This window comes from Nasonia vitripennis, assembly GCF_009193385.2.
Source record: "Nasonia vitripennis strain AsymCx chromosome 4 unlocalized genomic scaffold, Nvit_psr_1.1 chr4_random0003, whole genome shotgun sequence".
NCBI lineage: Eukaryota > Metazoa > Arthropoda > Insecta > Hymenoptera > Pteromalidae > Nasonia > Nasonia vitripennis.
This window is the reverse complement of record NW_022279638.1, coordinates 115,472-137,891: the sequence shown is the minus strand read 5'-3', so window position 1 is coordinate 137,891 and position 22,420 is coordinate 115,472. Positions and strand designations below refer to the sequence as shown.

At 39.3% G+C, this 22,420-nt stretch overlaps 1 protein-coding gene across 15 annotated transcripts in view; it reads left to right on the top strand.

The window, feature by feature from the left end:
• Positions 1 to 22,420, top strand: part of LOC100679361 (SNF-related serine/threonine-protein kinase) — a 738,484-nt gene that overhangs the window by 694,314 nt on the left and 21,750 nt on the right. For 3 of the 15 annotated variants that reach the window (XM_032601898.1, XM_031928115.2, XM_031928111.2), the window contains one exon: positions 22,053 to 22,153. The exons of the other annotated variants lie outside the window; for them this stretch is intronic. In XM_032601898.1, coding sequence (XP_032457789.1) covers positions 22,053 to 22,153 — 101 coding nt within the window. The remainder of the gene's footprint in view (positions 1 to 22,052; positions 22,154 to 22,420) is intronic. 15 annotated transcript variants of the gene reach the window in all.

The following is a 22,420-nucleotide window of genomic DNA, read 5'->3' as shown; positions in this document are numbered from 1 at the left end:
CCGGCCGAGTTCACAGGTGCTATGTGCACGTACACCACGACATTGGATTTAACTCTTGGTTTATTGCTCTTGTTGCAGGATCCTGAGTTTATCATTGATCTTGTATTAGCACATGTCCTGCAAACGAACAGCGGTCCTTGCTGTATTTCGTGCCTTGTCATGTATGAATTATGCGTATGATTACTGTATAATCTGCATATCCACCACTGTTCATTTCGAATGTCCATGTTTTATTCTGCTTCCTCCTCCTTTGATTTCCTGAATCTGGTGCCGCACCTCACGCACTGTGTACCCTGCTGTATAGACGGGACCGCAAAGGATTCTTTTTCGGCCGCTAGCCGTTTTATGACCGAGACCGGATTAGCGCCTATGCGGGAGGCGAGCGGTGCGCTTTCCAAACTGCGCTCATCACTGCTGTTATACTTTATAACCTCCGGGTTTGGGAATGCATCCCTGTGTGCGCACATTTTAGCTTTACGGAGAAATTCACTTTTCACTGCTTTTTTCAATTTTTGCCTCTCACTATGCCGTTTCCGCTTTAATTTACTCTTTTCCTATCTCCTTACTCTCCAAAGTGCACTTTTCTTTTTTTTTATTATATCCTCACTAGCGCTACTTGAAGATTGGTCGGATACTGTCTCTGTGTAAATCGCGGCCTTGCCCTGTGTGCCACTAGTTGACGGGACAGGTTGCAGTGTCTTCTCCTCCTCTTCTTCTACTTTTTTAAAGATGTTGTTTGCAATAAGTTCCAAGTTTAGCATGGACACTCTTAAATTGCAAATGGCGGCCTCCAGCATGTTCTTAGTTGCGGTGTCTTCAAGCGTTAGGTCTTCCAGTAACGTTAATTGAACTTTGAGAGAGTCGATGATTTCACGTATATGCTGTATTTTCTCCATGTTGGCTAGAAACGTTCGAGCTATGTGTTACGTGTGACGGTTCGAGGAGTACTGATTTTTCTGAGGCTCGTCATTGTTTACAAAATCGGGCAGCGCATGGTGTGTTTTCTTTTTATGTTGAGGGCTCGAGTTGTCGAAGAGCTCTCTGATTCTGGGTATAGTTGACATCCGACGCCCGCAATGGGATCGGCAGAGGCGCACTTATCGCCCATGGAATTTGAGGGCCGTAAAGCGGATTATTTTGTCGATTTTGTCGCTGCTCGAAAAAACCGCATCCGGGACAGTTTCTCTTACTAATTCGGCAGACTTGTAAATGGGGTCTGGAGATATAAAACGCGGGTGTAATGCGCCCTGCAAGGCGAATAATATAGCGTTTGTAATAATTTCTCTGTCAAGTTTGTATTGCATGACAGTTTGGCCTAGAATTTGTGTTGCCACCTGAAGCGTGTCTCTTTTGTAGTAATAGTCAAAAGATTTAGAAATGTTCGAAACCACGTTAGTTAATTTGTTTATTCTGATATTTATTTCCTGAAATTCCGTTTCTACCAATTCCGTTTGTTGACCTAACAGCTTCGCTGTCTTGCGTGTGTCATTGGATGATAATTCAATTAAATTTTCCATATGTCTTTGTGCTTTTTCATCCATTGTGCAGAATAAAAATCTGCTTATTTGACCAACGAATTGCAGAACTGACCTGCGTTGTCTTGATGTTTTTGACAAATCAAGGCCAACTAGCAAATCTATAACTGTTTCCGATTGCATTTTGGTCCCCTGGATTTGTTTAATATAGCTTTTGATTAGTTGGTTATGCGGGCAGACTGATGAAGTTTTGTCGCACAACGATAGTATGGTATTGCATTGTTTTAGTAGCCGATCGCCTGTTTCGAAGTAGGATTCTAAATTCACCTTCTAAATAATTTTCCAATCTATGTTAGACAGCAACATATAGGCGATTTTTTCTGATAGCAATCCTGGATTATTTTGTAGCATTATCACGTTTGGCTGTGTAAATTGTATACTTCAGCTCTTGCGTGTATCCCAATTCGGCAAATTGAAAACAGAATTAAGTACGCGAACGTGATTATAAACGAGAGTGTAAATTTATTAATACATTCTATTCTAGTGTATTCATAAATTTTTCTTTTATATATATATTTTTTTTAAACGATTTTCCTAGTGTTAGGTTATTTAAGTGATTTCAAAGAAATATTCTGTGCTTGAGTTATGTTGGGCCTGTGTCATGTAGAAAAATATATACTGAGGACGGATTATAAAATGCCGTTTTGGTTTTGAATGAGAGTTTATTCGCGTTCTATGCGCGCTCGTTGTACACGAACGAAAGAGAATGCGCTTTTAAAGGGAGAGAAAAAAGAAAACTGGCCAAATAGGCCATGTGCTCGGGGTTTCAAGAAAGGTCTAGTCGTGAAACGGTCGGTTGGATTTTTCCGTACGTGTGGCGGGAAAGAAAAATTAGCCGTTTTATGAGTTTATAGCTGTCTGGCTTGGGTGATTGCTATAAGGATTTTTTTTCTTTTATCTTTTTTATTTGCTACTAGATTTCCCTAGTTTAAGTTTAATATTAACCGTGAAAATAACAACAATAATAATAATAATAATAATAATAAAAATAATAATAATTGTTGACGTCTAAGTCAGGGGAAGGCTGCTCTCAAACTAATCAAGCGGACCGCCGTGTTGGCCGTGCGGTGCGACCCGTGAGCTGCCAAAAGGAGATCCTGGGTAGGGAGACGATCTTAGGCTGCGTGCCGAAGTGACTCGAGCCACCTTTGGCTCCTGCTGACAGCAAGACGGTCGGTTGCCTAGCCAGCACCGATCAATCGGCTTGGTGAGTGCTTGCTGTCGTGTGACGCCTGCTGTAAACTCTCCAGAGAGCTGAACACTTTTGTTCGGGGGTGGGAAGCTCGAGAGAGCGGAGGTGGGCTAGTGCGGCAGTGGGTTCTATATCCTGGTATGATGTACCTAGTCTGGCATCGTCTGCAGGCATGTGTTTGGGCCATGTCAGCTGCCTCCATAGACGGGGGGATCCAGGGGGTCGGACACATACCAGGACGAAGTTTGATTTCAGCATGGATGAGGCAACCGAACGGAGCAATTTGAGGATGGTGGGGTACGGCGTGCCTGCAGACGGAGATGCGGTCAGCGGAGGTAAAAGTAAGAACCTGGTAGGTAGCCTGGCTACTATAAATGACACCGCGGCACAAAATCGTAAAGGGACGGGCGATATAATCGGAGGGTAGCCACAAAACTGGGAGGATGCAGAGAGGAAGTTGGAAGACCAACTACTCATAATACGCAACAACCTGGTGAAGATGAAGGCGAAGACAAACGTCCAAAAAAATGTCAGTCGCGTAATTACGGATGGAATGTGTGAGATCTATGAAGCTGGTGAGGTTGGGTTGCATGAACGCCAACGTATGAAGCAACTGCGACAGACTCTCACAGAAATACAATGACGGACACGGAAAAAATGCCACGACCCAAACGTAAACGGGACAGACAAACCCCCACTCCGGAACCGGGAACTTCAGACAAGCAGGAGTTACCGGCAAAGGATACGTGGACAACCGTCACGAAACGAAAGAAACGAAAGGCGGCCACGGAAACAGAGACAAATACTGCTGAAGCAAACAGGACAAAGACAAAAGAGCCTACAGCGCGCAAGACAGATCGCCCAAACCTGAAACCCAGGCGAAGCGCAATTTTGATTTGCAAGCTAGCAGAGGGCAAGACGTACGCGGACGTTCTACTTTCTATGCGACAGAGAGTGAATTTGACGGACAGTAAAGTGGACATACGAGCTATTCGTAAGACCAAAGACGGTTCTGTATTGCTACAGCTTGACAAAGAACAGCAGACGTTACAAAACGTACTAGGACAGACTGCCACAGTAAGGGACTGGACTTCCAAGGTGACACTGGAATTCATGGACCTGGACTGCGTCACAACAGTACAGGACGTCGCGGACGCGATCAACCGCGAAACGGGGACCGCGACTGACCGAAATGTCCACATCTTTGACGCGAATAACCGCGGACAAGCCCTAGCTGTCTGTGAGTTTGACGCGAAGGAGGCAACGGATCTACTTAAGAAAGGCCGAATTAAAATCGGGTGGATTAATTGCCGGATCAGATCCAGGCTTCGCGTTCCGAGGTGCTACAGGTGCCTTGGCTATGGACACGTGAGGGTGGACTGCAAAGGACCGGACAGACGAGACTGCTGCTGGAAATGCGACCGAAAGGGGCATGTAGGCAAGGCGTACACAAGCGCGTCTTCCTGCTTCCTCTGTGCGGCGCGAGCCAACCAAGATCTAGCACACGTGCCTGGCACGGCCTCGTCCGCAGCATTTAAGGCAGCCCTGACTGAATACAGGACGAAACAGACAAAATGGACCTAACAATACTCCAATGCAACCTGAACGGGAGCAGCTTCGCACATTCGCTGTTCCCACAAATTGCGGCGGAAACGGACGCGGATGTACTCGTGATAAGCGAACAGTACAGAAACCTCTCCGAGCCATCGTGGATCGCTAGCAGCTCGAACACGGCGGCGGTGTGGGTGCGAGGGGTGAACGCGGCGCGGATTATAGACAGTGGGCCGGAGAAGACTATGCTTGGACAAGGGTGGGCTCTGTCACTATTGTCAGTGTCTATCTTTCTCCGAACAATAGCGCGCGCGAATACGAAGACAAGCTAAAAGTCCTGGAAGACATCTGGAGAGACGACTGGAAGACGAAGTAGAGTCAGACCACTGGGGGGAAGGCTACAAGATAGTGACTCGCAAACTTGGCGCCTGGAATCCCCCCGAGACGAAGGACGCGGACACAATGGAGAGGATTGTCCACGATCTCTTTCCCACTCACCAGACATACATGGGGAAGCATGGGTTTAAATGTGGTTTTAATTCATGTTATTGCCAAATAAATCAGCGTTCCTCTTGACGCAGAGGGAGATTTCTTAATTGATTATATGAGTTATAAGCTTGATTTAATTTACGCTATAAACGCATTTTGTCCTCGATAGTTTTCCACATATTAGTCCAGTCAAAATGCTTGATCGTCTACACTCCAATCCATGGCGGCGCATGCGCGCTACACGATATGCAACCATAGCGTTAGCTCTAGTCAGCTGGTCTGCAGGCTTCTGTATACCTAAATATATTGCTTTACTCGCGTAAATAAAGAAACCTGTTTAATCAGATAATAAACAAACAACGATTTGTCATACGTATCGTAATGTACTATTTGCTGTTTTTACCTCCAGCCTGGACACTATGGGGACTGCAATTTTACGTAAATGTTTGGGCAGGCTAAAGTTACATATACTCAAAATGCAGCTCTTCTAGTTAAAAAGTGTATTTCGAGCCGATTTTGACTGGACTAAAATGTTATGGGTCTGATCAGTTGTGACATATTAAGCAAATACGGCGATAGCCGTTACATGTGTGTGCACTCATTGCAAGTGTGCACACTTACTGAAGTAGTTTCCGAAGTAATTTTACGTTGTTTGTATATTAATTTAAACATGCTTTGCAGCATTGGTTTGTTGAATATATTAACGCCTAATTGCGTGTGTAATCTATTTTTGTTTTAAGTGGTTTTAGTAATATAATGTGCTACTTGTAACACACATTTGTTACTTCGATACATTTTGTGTGTACGAGTGTATGTAAGGTAGGTTTTAATAGTGAAAACAAGAATCGCATAGTAATGCCAGATTGCATGTATTTTATTAGTTTAAGACGTGTTTAAAGTTTATTTAAGGACAGTCCGTGGCGCACAGACATGAATTTGACGCACTTATTTAAAAATTCTCTCGACACAAATAGAGGCGATAGTACATTCATGTATCGTTGCAATACAGCTCATAGTCTTATTAAAATAACCGTACTGCATGTAGAATTAATTGATTGCTTCGTAGCTAAACAGTCAAATGACAATGTAATCAATCAGAAGATTATACAGATAACACTTATATCATTAACACACGAAATAATCATACTTCTTGATTATTACAGAGGTTGAGGATATGAGATTGTCTTTGTATTCATTAATTAAAAATAGTTGGTTGTAGGTGCTTTTATGGCAAGTTTAATAACTTGCTTGTAGCACACAAATGAGGCTTTGATGCATTTAATCGCATCGGTTCATGTGAGCGAGGTTTCAAAAATGAAACAGAGAAAAATAAAAAAAAATCATGGCTTTATACACATGTCTAAACATATTCAGAATAAACTGTGGCAGAGTATATGTGTTAGCAAAAGAAATTTAAACAAATAGGATCCGATTATATGTACTAGCGCAATATATTGCTCTATAGTGGATATACAAGGCAGCAGTTGATATTATAAGTTTATTACTACGAAGATTTGATGAAACATACTCACATTCATGCATTCATTTATAATATTAAATATCTACAGGCATCGAGCTGTCAAGATTAAATAAAATAATTCATAAATTTCAATGCCAAACACACTTCGGCTAAGTTAGAATATAAAATCCTATGCGCATACATTTGCCTCTAGATTTTGACGAAAAATACTTTCAGGTGCGTCTCAGTTTCTAGTGTAGAAATTTAAACGAATATTTGGGCATTTAGAATAAGAATAATGTCTCACAATTTTTTACGCCAAACATGCTTTAACCAAGTTATAATACAAAAAGTTTACGCGCCGCGTTAAGCATGTTGCATGAGAGAGTTGGCATATTCTTGTCGCGATAAGCGCGTAACACAGCGACGTATATTATACGTCTATTTTGACGAAAATATTTTCAAATACATCTTAATTTACATTGTAGAAATTCGAATAACCATCAGTGCATCTTAAACAGGGAAAAAATCTCACAATTTTTTAGGCAAAACATGATTCAACCAAGTTCCACACATAAAATTCACGCGCCGCGCTAAGCATGTTGCAATTAGTATAATGCGCGAGGATAGCCTAATACGTTCATATTCGCGCCGCAATAAGCACATAGCACAGCCATGCTCATTGTTATGAAATTTTGTCAAAAAAAAAAAAAAACTCTTACGTTCATTCCTATCATAAAAATTCAAGCAAATATCAGTTTATTTGAAACAAGGGAAATATCTCGTGATTCTTGACGTAAAATACGCTACAGATAAATTAGTATGCAAAAATTTACGCGCCGTATTTAACGTGTTTCACGAGAAAGGCTCTATACGCGCACACGAAATTTTGGTGAAAATTACTTCTATTTATTACATCATTTCTGCTGTAGAAATTCAAGAAAATATAAGGCTATCTAAAACAAGGTAAGTATATTATAATTTTCAACGTAAGACATGGTGGTTCAGCTAAGTTATAATACAAAGGTTTGCGCGTCGCGCTTAACATATTGCATGAGAGAGGCTCGACGCTAGCACGTTTATGTCATTATAAGCACATAACACAGCGGTGCATATTGCGCGACTATTATCGAGAGATTTTAACGAGAACTACTCTTATTTATATCTTCGTTTTTTCTGTAGAAATTTAAGAAAATATCAAGCTACCTAAAACAAGGGATGCATATTATAATTTTTCACACAAAACATGCTTCAGCTAAGTTATAATACAAAAATTACGACGCGCGTACGTTCACGCCACAATAAGCATATAAGATAGTGGTGCGTACTGTGCGATTATTATTTCAAAAATGTTACAAGAACTATCCTAGCTTGTATTTTCATTCCTACTGTAGATATTTAAAATAATATCGGGCCATTCGAAACAAAGAAAACTTTATGTGATTTCAAATGCTCGATACGTTTTATCAAAATTAGATTACAATAAATTAAATGCTGCGCTTAGCACGATTGATGTGAAACGCTCGAAACACATATACTCTAGCTACAAAAATATTACACCAGCAATTGCGGGTAGTAAAGAAATTAATACGGATGCATATTCAAAAATAAATGTTTTCTGAGCACAAAAGAGAACGCTGAAACTGTGTTATTTGTGCATTGATTGTATATGAATTTGCACGCCCAATGGTCGCGAGAATGCGAAATTAAATTATCGTTTTTCGAAAGTGTATTAACATGGTTGTCACTGGCTAGAATGAGTGTCGCTGTTTTAACAGCTTGTTGGAATGCGTGTTTACACGTGTTTATGTCTCGAGCGGTGTTCCGAGCAGGCTTTGAGAGAGCGTAGGGCTTGTGTATAGGGGAGCTGGGGAGAGGAGTGAGCTTTGCTTGGCGTGACAACTCTCCTCCGCTGCCGTTTATGAATGAGATATCTAAATATGTGCTCCATGCCGACTCCTATAAATTCGCCGTTCGACCTGGTCTGCACGACGTCCCTGGCAAGGTGGGCAACAGTTTCCTCGACGGATTACGAAGCATACGCCAAGGAGATGCTGTTTTGGAGCCTGGACCGAACACGGTTTGGAGGGATGGTTCATGAGCGTCTGGTAGACCGGCTGCAATGCCGATTTTGTTACGCCGTAAGTAAAAATTTGATATATTCTCCTCATTGCTTTTCTGTGAGTTTCATGTAGAGATTAAGGTACAGGGCTATACAGATTTCAGAAACTAGAAGGCAGGTGGTGGGCGTTATCTCTTGGGGGAGCGCCGTGAGACTCGTTTCCCAGTCATATGCCCCAATGACGGCTACGTAAGTGAATATTCACTATGATTTTACTTTTCTTTTGATATTAAATTGCATTATTGTAATAACGTGACTGTATATTGATGTAGTTTGGGACTCGCGCGGTGATGTGGCCCGTCGTGGAGCGTACGAATGACGAAGAATTGAGAGCATGTAGTACAGAGGCAAGCGCGTTTGTATATATAAGAACAAATGTTCATGGAGAAAGGTTAGTTTTCATATACTTTTCTTAATCTTCTTTTTCCTAATATATTTAATTGCATAGTGTTTTTGTATTGTTTGTATGTTGCAGCCATACTCGATAATTGTTCATTCCGGACCACGACGTCCAGTGTACTTGCCATCAAGCCTAAAACATCCAGATACGGAGGAGAAGCTGAATGTGTGCTCGGCCGTCATTATTATTTTAAGTTGTTTGTTGTTTATGCTACTATTCACCGTTTCCGTCGGCTGTGCAGAAGGCACTAGATTCTACCGCCTATAATCTATCCGCGCACGGACGTAAAGACGTATGAACACGCGGCGGTGATAGTAGTACTCAGGACGTAGATTCAAAAGGAGGAAAAGTCAATGAACACTCGCGGATTATTGTAAAACTTAGACTAACTGTTTATTGGTGCTTGGCTTACACAAGCGCGCCAGACGGGCGCATGCCTGCTACCAGCATGTAGTCGAGGTGAGAGAGAGAGAGGAGGCTTAAAGTCGCCCGAGTAAACGAGAGTTGATAAGAACTAGTACTTACAGATGTACGTGGCCGGCATGGCCGTTCTAACCCACGCGAAGATGGTCTCGGACGGATTGTCCTCGGTTCGGTTGACCTCGCAACCCTCGCACACAATAATCGCAATCGCAGAGTGTCTATTCGCGAAACGGAGCGGAGCGAAGACAGACTCGGAATGGCTCGCTAGCGCGAGCACAGATTGCCTATGCCCTCTGACACACTGTTGTCAACTCTTGACAGCAGTGTGCGAGCAGGTGGCAACATTGTACGTTGCTGAATTTAAATCTCTCTCGATGCTTATTCTCTCTCTCTCTCTCTCTCTCTCTCTCTCTCTCTCTCTCTGTCTCTCTTACTCTCTCACATGCTGCGCCTTTAGTAGCTGTAACAACAGAAGTATTATACAGAATGTTGATTCTGTCCCGGAGATTCGTCGTAAAGTGCTCAACGTGCGTTAATTGCACTAGCAACCGTCAAGCATTAAAATTGTATATAATAAATTAATGAATTAAGTTGCATGAAAGTTAAAAAAAATGGACTGAAACTACGTAAATGTTTTCATATAGTATATATGAAGAGAAAATAGTCGATTAATATAGAGGATGATGTTTACAAGGTTGATAGAATGAAATAAAGAAAATTATTGAGCACAATTGACATAAATTTAAGAAGATCTGCGCGGAATTTTAGCTTACGTTACTGCACGAGCCTCTAAGAAAACAAGCGTAACGTGAATAAAATACTAAACTTGTAGGCTGTGTAAGGAGGTGTGCAGTGAGAGGGGAGCCGGCGCGTTTCGCGGAGGAATGCTCCGTTAATCACCCTGACAGCTAAAGGTATAGGATATTCTTAAACAAGAAGAAAGATATTTGTTTATAAGTATGCTTATACGTTACAAATTTAGATTTACGAGGTATTAATTTATTCGTTAGATGTTTGTTGACAAATTTGCAAAGTTCGGATGAATTCTAAATGATCAGTATTGATAAATCAGGCAATAATTCTAAAAAGTGTAGATTTTTGTGAATTAAAACTTTTACCACATGCTTCAAACCTTTGCTAAATTTTAACCGAGCGTATAATCTATCAATATTTAATAGCATATTAAATTTTGTTGAATTCTGAATAGTTGATCTTTTTTTTGGGAAGTGTTAAAAAAAAACTTCCTAATAATGCAGTTTGATTTAATATTTTAGGTTAAAGACTTGCTCGGTAAGTTCGCGGTTCGCGGCCGCTACTCTGCTTTCCCTAGCCGCCGTACCACGCGCGCGCTGATTGGTCAACGCGTCGCGGCTCGACGGCCCGCTCGCTGGCAACACTATCGGTTCACGCGCCGTTGCCGAGTCACGCGGTCGCGCGTGCGAGCAGATAGCACCGCGGACACGATGCCGAAACAGATAGCCGCGAAATTCGAATTCTCATAGCACACAGACAGCCTTTCACCCGCAGAAAACCAAGATAACTCTTGACTGCGGAACCCGTAGTGACTCCCAATGCCCCGTCGTCAGGGCCCTTGACTCGGGCGGCATCTGTCACTACGAACGCGAGACGCTGTAGTTTTTGTTCCTGGCGTTCGTGCGGGTGAGCTGCCATCACGCTGATCCTGCTGCATCAGACGCTCACGTAGGTAGACCCCACGAAGGGCTCCGCTACCTGCATTGGCTGTCTTACGGTGCGCGGGGCCGACTTGAACGCCCTGTCGAGGTGAAAGGTCGCTGCTGCTGCGCCAACGTTGCTCGTCGTCTCCTCGCATCTCTCACTCACGAGTCGGCGACGTTCGTTGTCCTTTTCGTCCGTCGCAGCCACTGCTCCTCTCTCGTCGTTCACTCAAAAAATAAACGACGCACTTAGACATGTTCACTCTCTCATTCGCATAGGTAACCTTGAGACACTCTACCCCGACCGCTTCGAACGTCGTTGTTACACGGCGAAATTTTGCCGTGTTACAGAAGTTTGCCCACTATGATAAACTCAGCATTCCTAGATCTCTAATTAATACAAAAGAATTTATATTTGATTTCGCAATTTCTGATCTTAGATTTTTAATATATTTTCTTAAATGCGCTTTGTGCGGTCTTTCATTAACGCGACTTTTGACGAATAAACCGAAAAGTATCATGCCTTTAAAATCTGTTATGAAAACATATCCCAAATTTCTTTCTGTGTTTTTCAGAGTATTTTCATTTACATATCCTCTTTCCAGCATAGGGTCAAGGATTTCCGTTTCCAGGTATATGTCTGTGGTTAGTAAGAAAATCAAGTTTTCTTTGTATCTGAATGGATGTTCTGGAATTTCCTTCAGTTTGGAAAATAATGCAGGTACTTGATTTTCTGGTATTGACCATGGAGATTTATCTGCGATATTTATTAGTTCTGCTGCATTATATTTTGCCTATTCTAAATTTACTAGTTGATCAATGATTACTTATTCGAGATTTTTTAACTCTCTGTCGAAGTTGCGATTAAGTTGGAGAAATAAGAAAATGGCGGCGATTTATGCATCTGAATCACTAAATCAAAAAATTATAAAAATTTATCAAAAAAGTCACAATTAAATATATCTTTGTAGATTAGTACTTTGCACTCAACGAAGACGCATTTGAATTTGCGTTGAAGACTAATTCATTTCAGTTTTGCCGCGAAGACTATAGTATATATATTCTGAACTCTTGCGTCGAAGACTATAACGTACATTTGCAGTCTCGCTGCGAAGACTAGTACATTTCTCACTTGGTATACGTTTGATTCTCTGGCAACGAAACTATTCAAAATTTTCCAAAATTCCACACCATCTATTCAAGTATTCACTTCTATCAACTGTCCCCGAGACAGCCACATTTTTCTGATTGATCAGTGTATAACTTAACTTAAGTTAAGGAAGCCCTTTATTGAATAAAAAAAATGTTGTTGCTGCATTATGATTAAATATAATAAACTGGACTTTAATTGATTAATCTCAGTTTTTTATCTGTTATTTCGTTGCGGAATATATCAAACTTGTCTAACCTTTTAGTCTTTCAAATGTTAATTTTTTGAGATTTTAGTCTATTTTAATAAATTTTTTTAGGTATTTCATATTTCTCTTAAAAATAAAATATAAGCGTCTTTAGCACCTTTTGATCATGGTTTTATTCTAACATTTTTATCACTAACATGAAATCACTGATTGTTCTGATACACTACCCTCGAATGATTTCTACACTAAAAGACCTAAATCAAGTGCGAACTACCTAGACCTAGTCATCGGCCACCCTGTACACCAAGACGCCGTTCATGTATGATGTATATACCTAGAATTAAAAAACCACGGAGCGCACCACCTAGACTTTGTCATCGGCCACCCTGTACACCGAGACACCGCCCTCGAATGATGTATTTACCTAGACATACAAAATTACGGAGCGCACTACTTAGACCTCGTCATCGGCCATCAGCCCGTACACCTAGACACCGTCTTTGAATATTCATTAAACGTCTCCATTTATCTCAACGGAAATGGCAGATTTCATCTTGTGATATGCATGTGCGTCATTTCATATTCACAAACACATAGAATTAAAAAAGAATTATACGTGCCCAAATAACTATTTGCAGCATCGCTTTGATCTCGACCAAAATTGCGGCATTCGTCATTATATGTCACGAACACAAAACTTTGAAAAAACGATTATATATGCACGAGTAATTATTTGTAGCATCCCTTTTATGTAAATCGAATCTGCAGATAACATTTTGTGATATGTATGAATACATAAATTGTCATTTCATATTCACAAACAAATAACTTTAGAAAAATTAATATTTGCACAAATATTTAATCGCAGCATTCCTTTTATCTAGACCAAATTTACTGATTACATCTTATAATATGCACGAATACATAAAGCATTCGTCATCACATATTTACAAATAGATGGCTTTAAAAAAACAGCATATCTGCAGAAATATTTAATCGCAGCATCTGTTTCATCTAGACCAATTTAAAAGAAATCTTTATCCATCCATGTGTGTATATATATATTTATTTATTGTAATGAGGAACAACGTCCCTTGCCACACCGGTAATCAAGGCAGGATAGAGAGTGACGAAATAGGGTGGCGTTGGCTTAAGTGGTAGCACGCGCGCCTAAAGATCTCGGGAGCGCCGGATCGATTCTCGGTCCCGGCGTCTCCTTCTGTGATTTTTTCCTCTCACGTCAAAGTCTCACCCCGTTACAATATATATATATATATATATATATATATATATATATATATATATATATATATATATATATATATATATATATATATATATATATATATATATATATATATATATATATATATATATATATATATAAGGTAGATTAATAATAAATAAAAAAACCGCTGCCAATTCTTTGGCAAGTAGCTTTATTCAACATTATGTATCGCTTTAATATCTGAATTACTTTGAATTCATATATAATTCTATAACGATTTTGTACTTTTTCGTTTAATAGATAAAATTATTTCGAATTAATTATATATACATAATCAATTATAATTCTCTCTTATTTCTCGCATAGCTATAATTGTTTATATTATATTATTATATATAGTTGATGGCATGTCATCGGCATGAAAAGAAAACTTGTAAACTTTTTATTTATTATTAAATTTCTTATTCATTTATTGTATTTATTCAGCTCCAAGTATTTTTCTACTGTGCAATGATACTATTATAAATAGGCTTACATACTGACATCTGACGGAAGGTATGCGTGGGTGCCTTACTCGAGAATTGGAAAAACACACATGCGTAACTGAAAATCTTGTTGTCAACGACTTCGTAAAACAAAAACAGAAAAAACAAGTCAAGGTATAGATTAAAATCCATTAAATTGAAGCTGAGATCCAAGCGATGCAGTTTTCAGTTGTATAGAGTATACTTTTTTCTTTTTTTAAATGGCATTTGGAACTTGAAAGTTCATCGCCTCGCCTACGCAAGCCTTCCACGCTGCCCTGTCTTGTGTCAATGCCACCCAAGATGCACCCCTCCGATCGACATCCACCCGTCCTATTTCTACTAGATCTGCTTTCACGTTGTCCTCCCATCTGCGACTAGGTCTACCTAGACGTCGCGTTACCATCGGCCTGCCCTTCATAACACGCGCTGCCGTACGGTCGTCTCCCATTCTCGCTACGTGCCCTGCCCATTCCAATCTGCGTGATTTTATTATTCTGTTAATATTTGGTGATGCGTACAGATTGTGTAACTCATCATTGTGTAGTTTCCTCTATTCCCCAGTTTCCTCATCTTTCTTCGGCCCGTATATTTTTCGCAAGACTTTATTTTCAAATACCCTAAAACGGTTGTCCGCCTGCTTAGTGAGAGCCCACGTTTCGCACCCGTACAGAACCACCGGCAGTATTATAGTCCTGTATATTCTTATTTTTACGTTTTCAGACAACAGCTTCGACTTAAGTAAATTGCTCACGGCGTAGAAGCAAGCATTACCCGAATAGAGGCTTCCTCCCCCTCTACAGATGCCTAGTTTATCCATAATCATGTACTTTGTTTACGATTCACTCACTTCTAGCCCTGTATCCTCAGAAGCTATTATGAGAATTTCCGCGTTTCTTGCTACCGTATCCCTGCATTCCCCCAGTATATCCAAATCATCTGCGTAGCCTAGTATCTGCGTTGTTCCATTAAGCGTTGCGCCCAGCTGGCTAACCTGCATTTTTCAACGACATACTCTAACGTTAAGTTGAACAGCACCGTAGAGAGCCCATCCCCTTGTTTTAAACCATCGCGTATCGTCAAGGGTTCTGATACATTACCGCCTACTCGAACCTTTTCCGTACTTTCGTTCAGACATATTTGAATTAATCTCATGAGTTTTTTTGATACACCGAGAAGTACTAGAATTTGATACATTTTGCTTCGCTTAATAGAATCGTACGCTTTTTTATAATCTATAAATAGTTGGTGTATGGTTTTGCAAAATTCCCACTTTTTCTCTAACAACTGTCTTATGGTAAACATTTGATCGCTCGTCGATCTGTTGCGCTGAAATCTGCACTGATTGTAGCACTTGCTAAAAGTGAGATACCCCTATAGTTGTTGCAGTCTGTATTATCGCCCTTTTTAAAAATCGGCATAATGACAGATTCCTTCCAATTTTCGGGTATCGTTTCATTTTTCCAGATGGCACATACTAGTTTATAGATTTTAAAAGTAAGTTCGACGCCCCCATATTTGAGTAACTCAGCTGTTATAGAGTCATGTCCCGCCGCTTTGTTGTTTTTTAGTTTTTTAATCGCGGCCTCTACTTCTTAGTAGCTTGGTTCCTCCACGTGGAGTTCGGCAGTGTGAATTTCGTCACCTAATTCTTCGCTATTTTCGTGCACGTTTAATAATTTATAGAAATAGTTTTCCCACAGCAACAGTAATTCGTTGTCATTTGTTACGATGTCCACGTTTTCGTCCTTTATCAATTGCGCTCTACTCCTAAAACCCTTTCTGATTGCGTTAATCCCTCTACATTTCGCGGGGGTTATTTTCCTTACTGTTAGTTTCTATTCTCCTAATACAATTCTTTTGATACTCCCGCTTCTTATTTCTGCAGATCGCACCCGCCTGTTTCCTTACGTTAGAATACTCTTCTACGGTCCTATCGCTTCTATTGTGTAAGCTATCTAATTTAGCCTTTTTCGCCTTTCAACCAGAGTTCGCACTCTTCGTCAAACCATGGTTTGCTCTTTAGATTTTTTTTACCCAGTACTTTGTTCGCGGCCTCTTTTACCGTTTTTTCGATGTCCCCCCATAAGCTATTCAGTTCGTCATTCCCCTCCGGCGATGTGTTTGCTTCTTCAAGTGCCTGAAACCTGTTATTAATTTCTGTCTGGTACCTAATTCGCTCTGTTCTATCTCGTAGCTTTTCAATATCGAAGCTTTCTACCTTGTTTGTTCGCTTACTATTTTGATTCGCTACTAATCTAGCTCTTAATTCGGCTACTACTAGGAAGTGGTCCGAGTCGCTATCTGCCCCTCTATAAGCCCTTACGTCTAGAAGGTTAGTATGACGTCTTTTTTAAATAAGAAAATGATCAATTTGGTTCTGTGTGGCTTCGTCCGGCGATGTCCACGTTGCTTTGTGTATGTCCTTGTGCTAAAAAAACACGCAGTTTTGATTATAAGATCTTTTGCCGCCGCGAAATTTATAACCCTAATACCGTTATCATTGCTGGCTTCCTGCAGGCTTTCCTTCCCTATAGTAGGCCTAAACATTTCCTCCCTACCTATTTAAGCATTGAAATCGCCTAATACTATTCTTGTGTCGTAAGACACGAACTGATCGATTACCTTCTCTAAAGTTTCGTAATAGAGATCCTTAGCTTCTTCTTCTTTGTCCTCCGAGGGACAGTGTACATTAATAAATACACATCTATACCATTCACCTTCAATGGTGATGTACGAGAGCCTATCATTGACGGATTTGAAACTTTTAACCGAATGTATGATGCTTTTGCTTACGAGAAATCCGGTGCCTAGGGATGCCCCGCTCCCGGCCCCATACAGGTACGCGAAGTTACCCGATGCCAGTACTCTGCCATGTGGTTACCGCGATTCCTGTATCGCTACTAAATCTAGATTGTACCTATCAGCTTCCTTTATGAGTTCTTTAAACGCGCCTGCTCTGTATAGACTGCAAACATTTCAGGTTCCGACCCTTAAGTCCCTTTTGATTTGGTTTTGATTTTTTTGAGCCATGATAGTATGTTAAACCCGCGCGCTTTGGATCCTGTTCCGATCGCAGGCGAGTCCACCGTTCTAGAGGTGATAACCTCCATACCTCTCTAGAACTAAGTATAAGAGCTTTCCGACTTTGACGAGGACAGTGTCAACTCGTTGTCAGACACGCTACGGTTTCATTATCGCATCCTAACGCCCCCCTGCAAGGCAGCGCGCCTTTGCTGGCATCGTTACCGCGTAAGACCAGGTGACGAATCATTCTACACATCCGCTTTCGGGGTAGTTGTCATTGCTCCCGCATCCCCTCGGCAGCAGAATTTTTGCCCATTTTTATAATGTGTGATGAAAGAGATAGATTAAGAGATAAGAGATAATGTGAAGTGTTTTTTGTTGTGGTGTTTGCGTAGTGTTTCTAGATGAATGCGTTCGACAGTGTGGGATCATCACACTCACGCCTGTTCTTATCGGCTGTCAGCCACTGCTTATTTAATTTATTCGCAGCTAACCTCTTTCTCAGGGGCTGTATCTCTATCCGCAACCTGAGGACGCGCTGTGTAGTGGTGATAGGCACCCATCCGTCCGATCTGGACGACAACGCCCAAGGCCCGCTTAAGGTAGCGGCATTGTAGCAGTATCTATAGAGTATACAGCGTAAGAAAACACCATTTTAAAGCCTAATATCTTTAAAACTAATTGGTTTTATAAACAGCCTAAATAATGGGATCAAGGTGCTTTATAATGCTAACTAAATCCAAAATTTCTATAATCGTGCGGTAATTGATTCTGCACTCATGTGATCATCACCATCGCTTCATTTGGGAGACAAAGAACCAACTTTTTGTAATGTTGCACTACATGGACTCTTTTCAAAATGACTACATTTTTCAACATTACTCATTGATTTTTATGTGTTTCGATTGAACTTTTACAAATAGATTTAACAGTTATTTTGTCAGCTTTAGAATAATACCGTAAATAAGTTTTGTTGATTTGAAGCAAGGATACGGCTTCTCATTGTAAAACCTTTTTAAAAATTTGGGTAGTTAATTAATGTTTTTTTATATTGGTTTGAAATTAATAAATTGATCTCTGTGTAGTTGAGATGTAGTTTATTTTATAGCACGCTAACCTCAAAATGTCAACTTTATTGTCGATTTTGAGGTTGTCTTGCTATAAAATATCGTATGAGACTGTTGTGGGAGATGTTTTCTCAGAAGTCAGACACTTCGCAATCGAAACCGCTGCCAATTCATTGGCACGTAACTTCTTCAAACTTAATTCATAGGTCCAATAAATAAAATAATGGTATTAAAATTTAAAATAGGCAAAAGTGGGAGGATAACCCTGGTTGTGAATAAACTTGTATGAGAGTGTGAATAAACATGTATGAGAGTGTATCACGAGATGTATGACAAGTGAGACTTATTCGTCACCTGTGCAATATTTTTGTTTATATATTTAATATGGCTTGAGGAGGTCCCCACCAGGGACGAAACGTTGCCGGTTATTTTTATATAATTGTTGTTTGAGAGAAGTTTATTCACAACCAGAGTTATCCTCCCACTTTTGCCTATTTTAAATTTTAATACTATTAATATGGAGAGGAAAAATAATACTTATAAATAAAATAATGTTTAGAGCAAGCAAACGTTTGGAGAAAAATCGGTTTTTACATTTTAGCTCTCTATTTGAGAACCACTCGATGAAATTGTTTAAAATTTTATCAGCAGATAGTTTTTTTATGGTGAATTACCAAATAAAATTTTAAAGCATTTGACTACATTGTTTTAGAGATATAAGAAATCAAAAAAATAAAAAAAATTGAAACCTTTGTTAAAATAGCCTTTCTTGCGCTCCGGGTAATTTCTTACCTGGTAAAACGAACATTATTATTTCCGGAATTACTAAACTAAACAGCTTAGCCCGAGATCTTGAATTTTTAAAAAAATTGTCATAAATGACCGTCCCTATCATAAGATGCGATCTATTTGGAATAGGAAAAATTCTTCAAAAATGCCTTCGAAACAAGAATTTTCAGTAACGGATTTTATCATTTTAGACTATTTAAAATAGAGTATGACGACTAAGAGCAATTTAAAATAAGGTAAAAGTTGTCTAAAGGAGAGAATCCGTAAACAAGAAAGTTTAATAATAGTAATACATTCTCATTATTATTACACTTTATTGTTATGTAATGAGTTACACCATTATGATAAAGGGCTGCATATTTTTAATATATTTTGAACAATATTGAACAATTATTGTAATAATAATATAACAGTCATAAAATATTAGAGGAATAAACTTCTCTTTCAATTCTGTTCTACAGAATAATTAAACAGAGTTTGATAGTTTTTTTTTATTATTCTCTGGCATCATTTTTTTTAATATAACGTACCTTTAATACAGCCATCTCAATTTTCTTCTCCACGTACTTTGGAAGATGCTTTAATCACTAATTTTATGATTTTTTTCACTGCCTGAGTGTGACTAGGAAAGTAAAAAAAGTTCCAATTGTTTTGTTGAAATTTTTTATGTTATGTGACAAAATACTATATAATTCTGATGGAGGAGTTACAATTGTTGTATACCAATCAATCATATTGAAATAACCATTTACCGTCAACTGTAACTGAGGTACACGAAAAGGACGCACAGTACTGTTGATATTTACTAATCGAGCATGTAATATATTCTGTATTGCTTCCAGTCTTACGGCACTTCTAACATCAGATTACATACTTATGAGTATATTCTCAACATGGGCGAAGTATGCATTCCTCTGGATAACTGGATCAATAACACCTGCACACAAAATAAAAAAAGTTGTCTGCGCGAGAAATCAGACCTATCTATCTTTATGTATTTCGGGTCGCTGAATTCGAATATAAGGTCAGTTAGGCCCCATCACGTCAGGATCAAAGTCAGTTGGAGGTCAAATTAAGAAGAACAGGTTTAAAAAAATTAAAATGCCATATATTTATGTTTTTTTGGTCGCTGAATCGAAATCCGGAATCAGTTTGGCCCCATCTCGTGAGGTTCAAGGTCAGTTCAAGGTCAAACTGAGAAGAAATGATTAAAAGAAATAAAAATGCCATACATTTATGGTTTTTCGGTCGCTGAATCCGAATCCGGGGTCAGTTAGGCCCCATCACGTTAGGTTCAAGGTCAGTTCGAGGTCAAATTTGGAAGTAACGGTTAAAAAAATTAAAATGCTGTATATTTATGTTTATTTAGTCGCTGAATCCGAATCCGGGGTCAGTTTGGCCCCATCTCGTCAGGTTCAAGGTCGGTTCAAGGTCAAACTGAGAAGAAATGGTTAAAAGAAATAAAAATGCCATACATTTATGTTTTTTTGGTCGTTGAATCTGAATCTGGGGTCAGTTTTACCCGATCACGTCAGGTTCAAGGTCAGTTCGAGGACAATTTGGGAAGTAACGGTTAAAAAAATTAAAATGCTGTCCATTCCCATAGCTCACTCGACTAAGCTAAAAGAGACTTATGAAAATTTAGAAATTGTATTGGAAAAATAAAGTACTTGGAACATCAATGGAAAATTTGTGGTGATCTTAAAATTGCAACCATGATCTTAGGACAACAATCAGGTTTTACTAAAAATCCCTGCTTCTTGTGTTTATGGGATAGTAGAGACAGGGTAAATCACTACGTTAAGAAAGTATGGCCAACTAGAACACATTTTGAACCAGGATCGAGGAACATTATACGTATGCCATTGATTGACCCATCAAACTATCTGCTACCACCACTTCATATCAAACTTGGCCTCATGAAGCAGTTCGTCAAAGCTCTGGATAAAGATGGCGATTGTTTCCAGTATTTGGGAGAAAAGTTTCCCGCAATAAGTGAAGCTAAATTAAAAGAAGGTATTTTTGATGGTCCTCAAATTCGTACTCTATTTGAAGACAAAACATTTATCACAAAAATAAACGACACAGAAAAAGCTGCATGGCAAAGTTTTAAAACTGTTCGTGAGAACTTTTTAGGAAATAAAAAGAGTGAGAACTATCAGGAACTAGTTGAACAAATGTTGGAGAATTTCAAAAATTTGGGTTGCTTGATGAGTTATAAAATGCATTTCTTACATTCCCATCTTGATTACTACCCTCTTAATCTAGGAGATGTCAGTGAAGAACAGGGAGAACGATTTCATCAAGATATAAGTGTAATGGAGAATCGATACCAAGGAAGATGGAATGTCAACATGATGGCAGATTTTTGCTGGACACTGAAGAGAGACATTAAAACAAATAACAAAAAGAGAAAAAGAAACCCATTGCATAGGTCATTTGAAGTAAAAAGAGTTCGTTACAAGAGAAAAAAGGAGTAAAGAAAGACATCGAGAGTTACTAAGCTAGTGGAAAAAAAGCAAAATAAGAAAAAAATATAAACGAAAGCAACTTTTCTCTGTACACAAGGAAGATATTATGTGATTAAATAAGATTTATTTAAATTTTTCGGTATCTTTTTCCATTTTTGGAAACTTTTGATATGACATTTTAATCGGTTTAAACTGTTTCTTCTCCATTTGACCTTGAACTGACCTTGACCCTGACGTGATCGTGCCAAACTGATTCCGGATTTGGATGCAGCGACCAAAAAAACATGAATATACAGCATTTTAATTTTTTTAACCGTTACTTCCCAAATTGTCCTCGAACTGACCTTGAACCTGACGTGATCGGGTAAAACTGACCCCAGATTCAGATTCAACGACCAAAAAAACATAAATGTATGGCATTTTTATTTCTTTTAACCATTTCTTCTCAGTTTGACCTTGAACTGACCTTGAACCTGACGAGATGGGGCCAAACTGACCCCGGATTCGGATTCAGCGACCGAAAAAACATAAAGATAGATAGGTCTGATTTCTCGCGCAGACAACTTTTTTTATTTTGTGTGCCGGTGTAATTTTAGGATGATTTTTTGATAAATATCTCGTAAGTTGTATAAATTTATAAAAATGCCTTGCTCCGTCTTTTATCAATGGTTTAGCTTTTATCATGAACCAAAATGGTATATAAACATTTCTCAGATATTTCACTATTTTTTGCAATAATAGTGTTGGGGAAGCTGTTGCCATATACAATCTGAGAATTCTGTTTGCCGTAGTCAGCCACCGAGACAAATTAAGAACGCCTGGATCACGATTTGCAAGGTCTTGTGAGTATGTTCTTGATTTTATGGCGTAGTAACAAAGATAAAGATACTGCTTGTAAGAGGCGCATTATCCCACCATTAGCTCCAGTATTAACAGGGGTACCGTCACAACCGACTACACAGAGTTTTTCTAGTTCCCCAGGTAGTTTGTTCAACAAATAATTATGCAATATTTCGCTAATAGTGATGGCGTTTCCCACAGAAGGGGTCATATGTCCTAGAAACTGTGAACCAGGTTCCATTAATAACGAATAATGATCTTCCGTTACA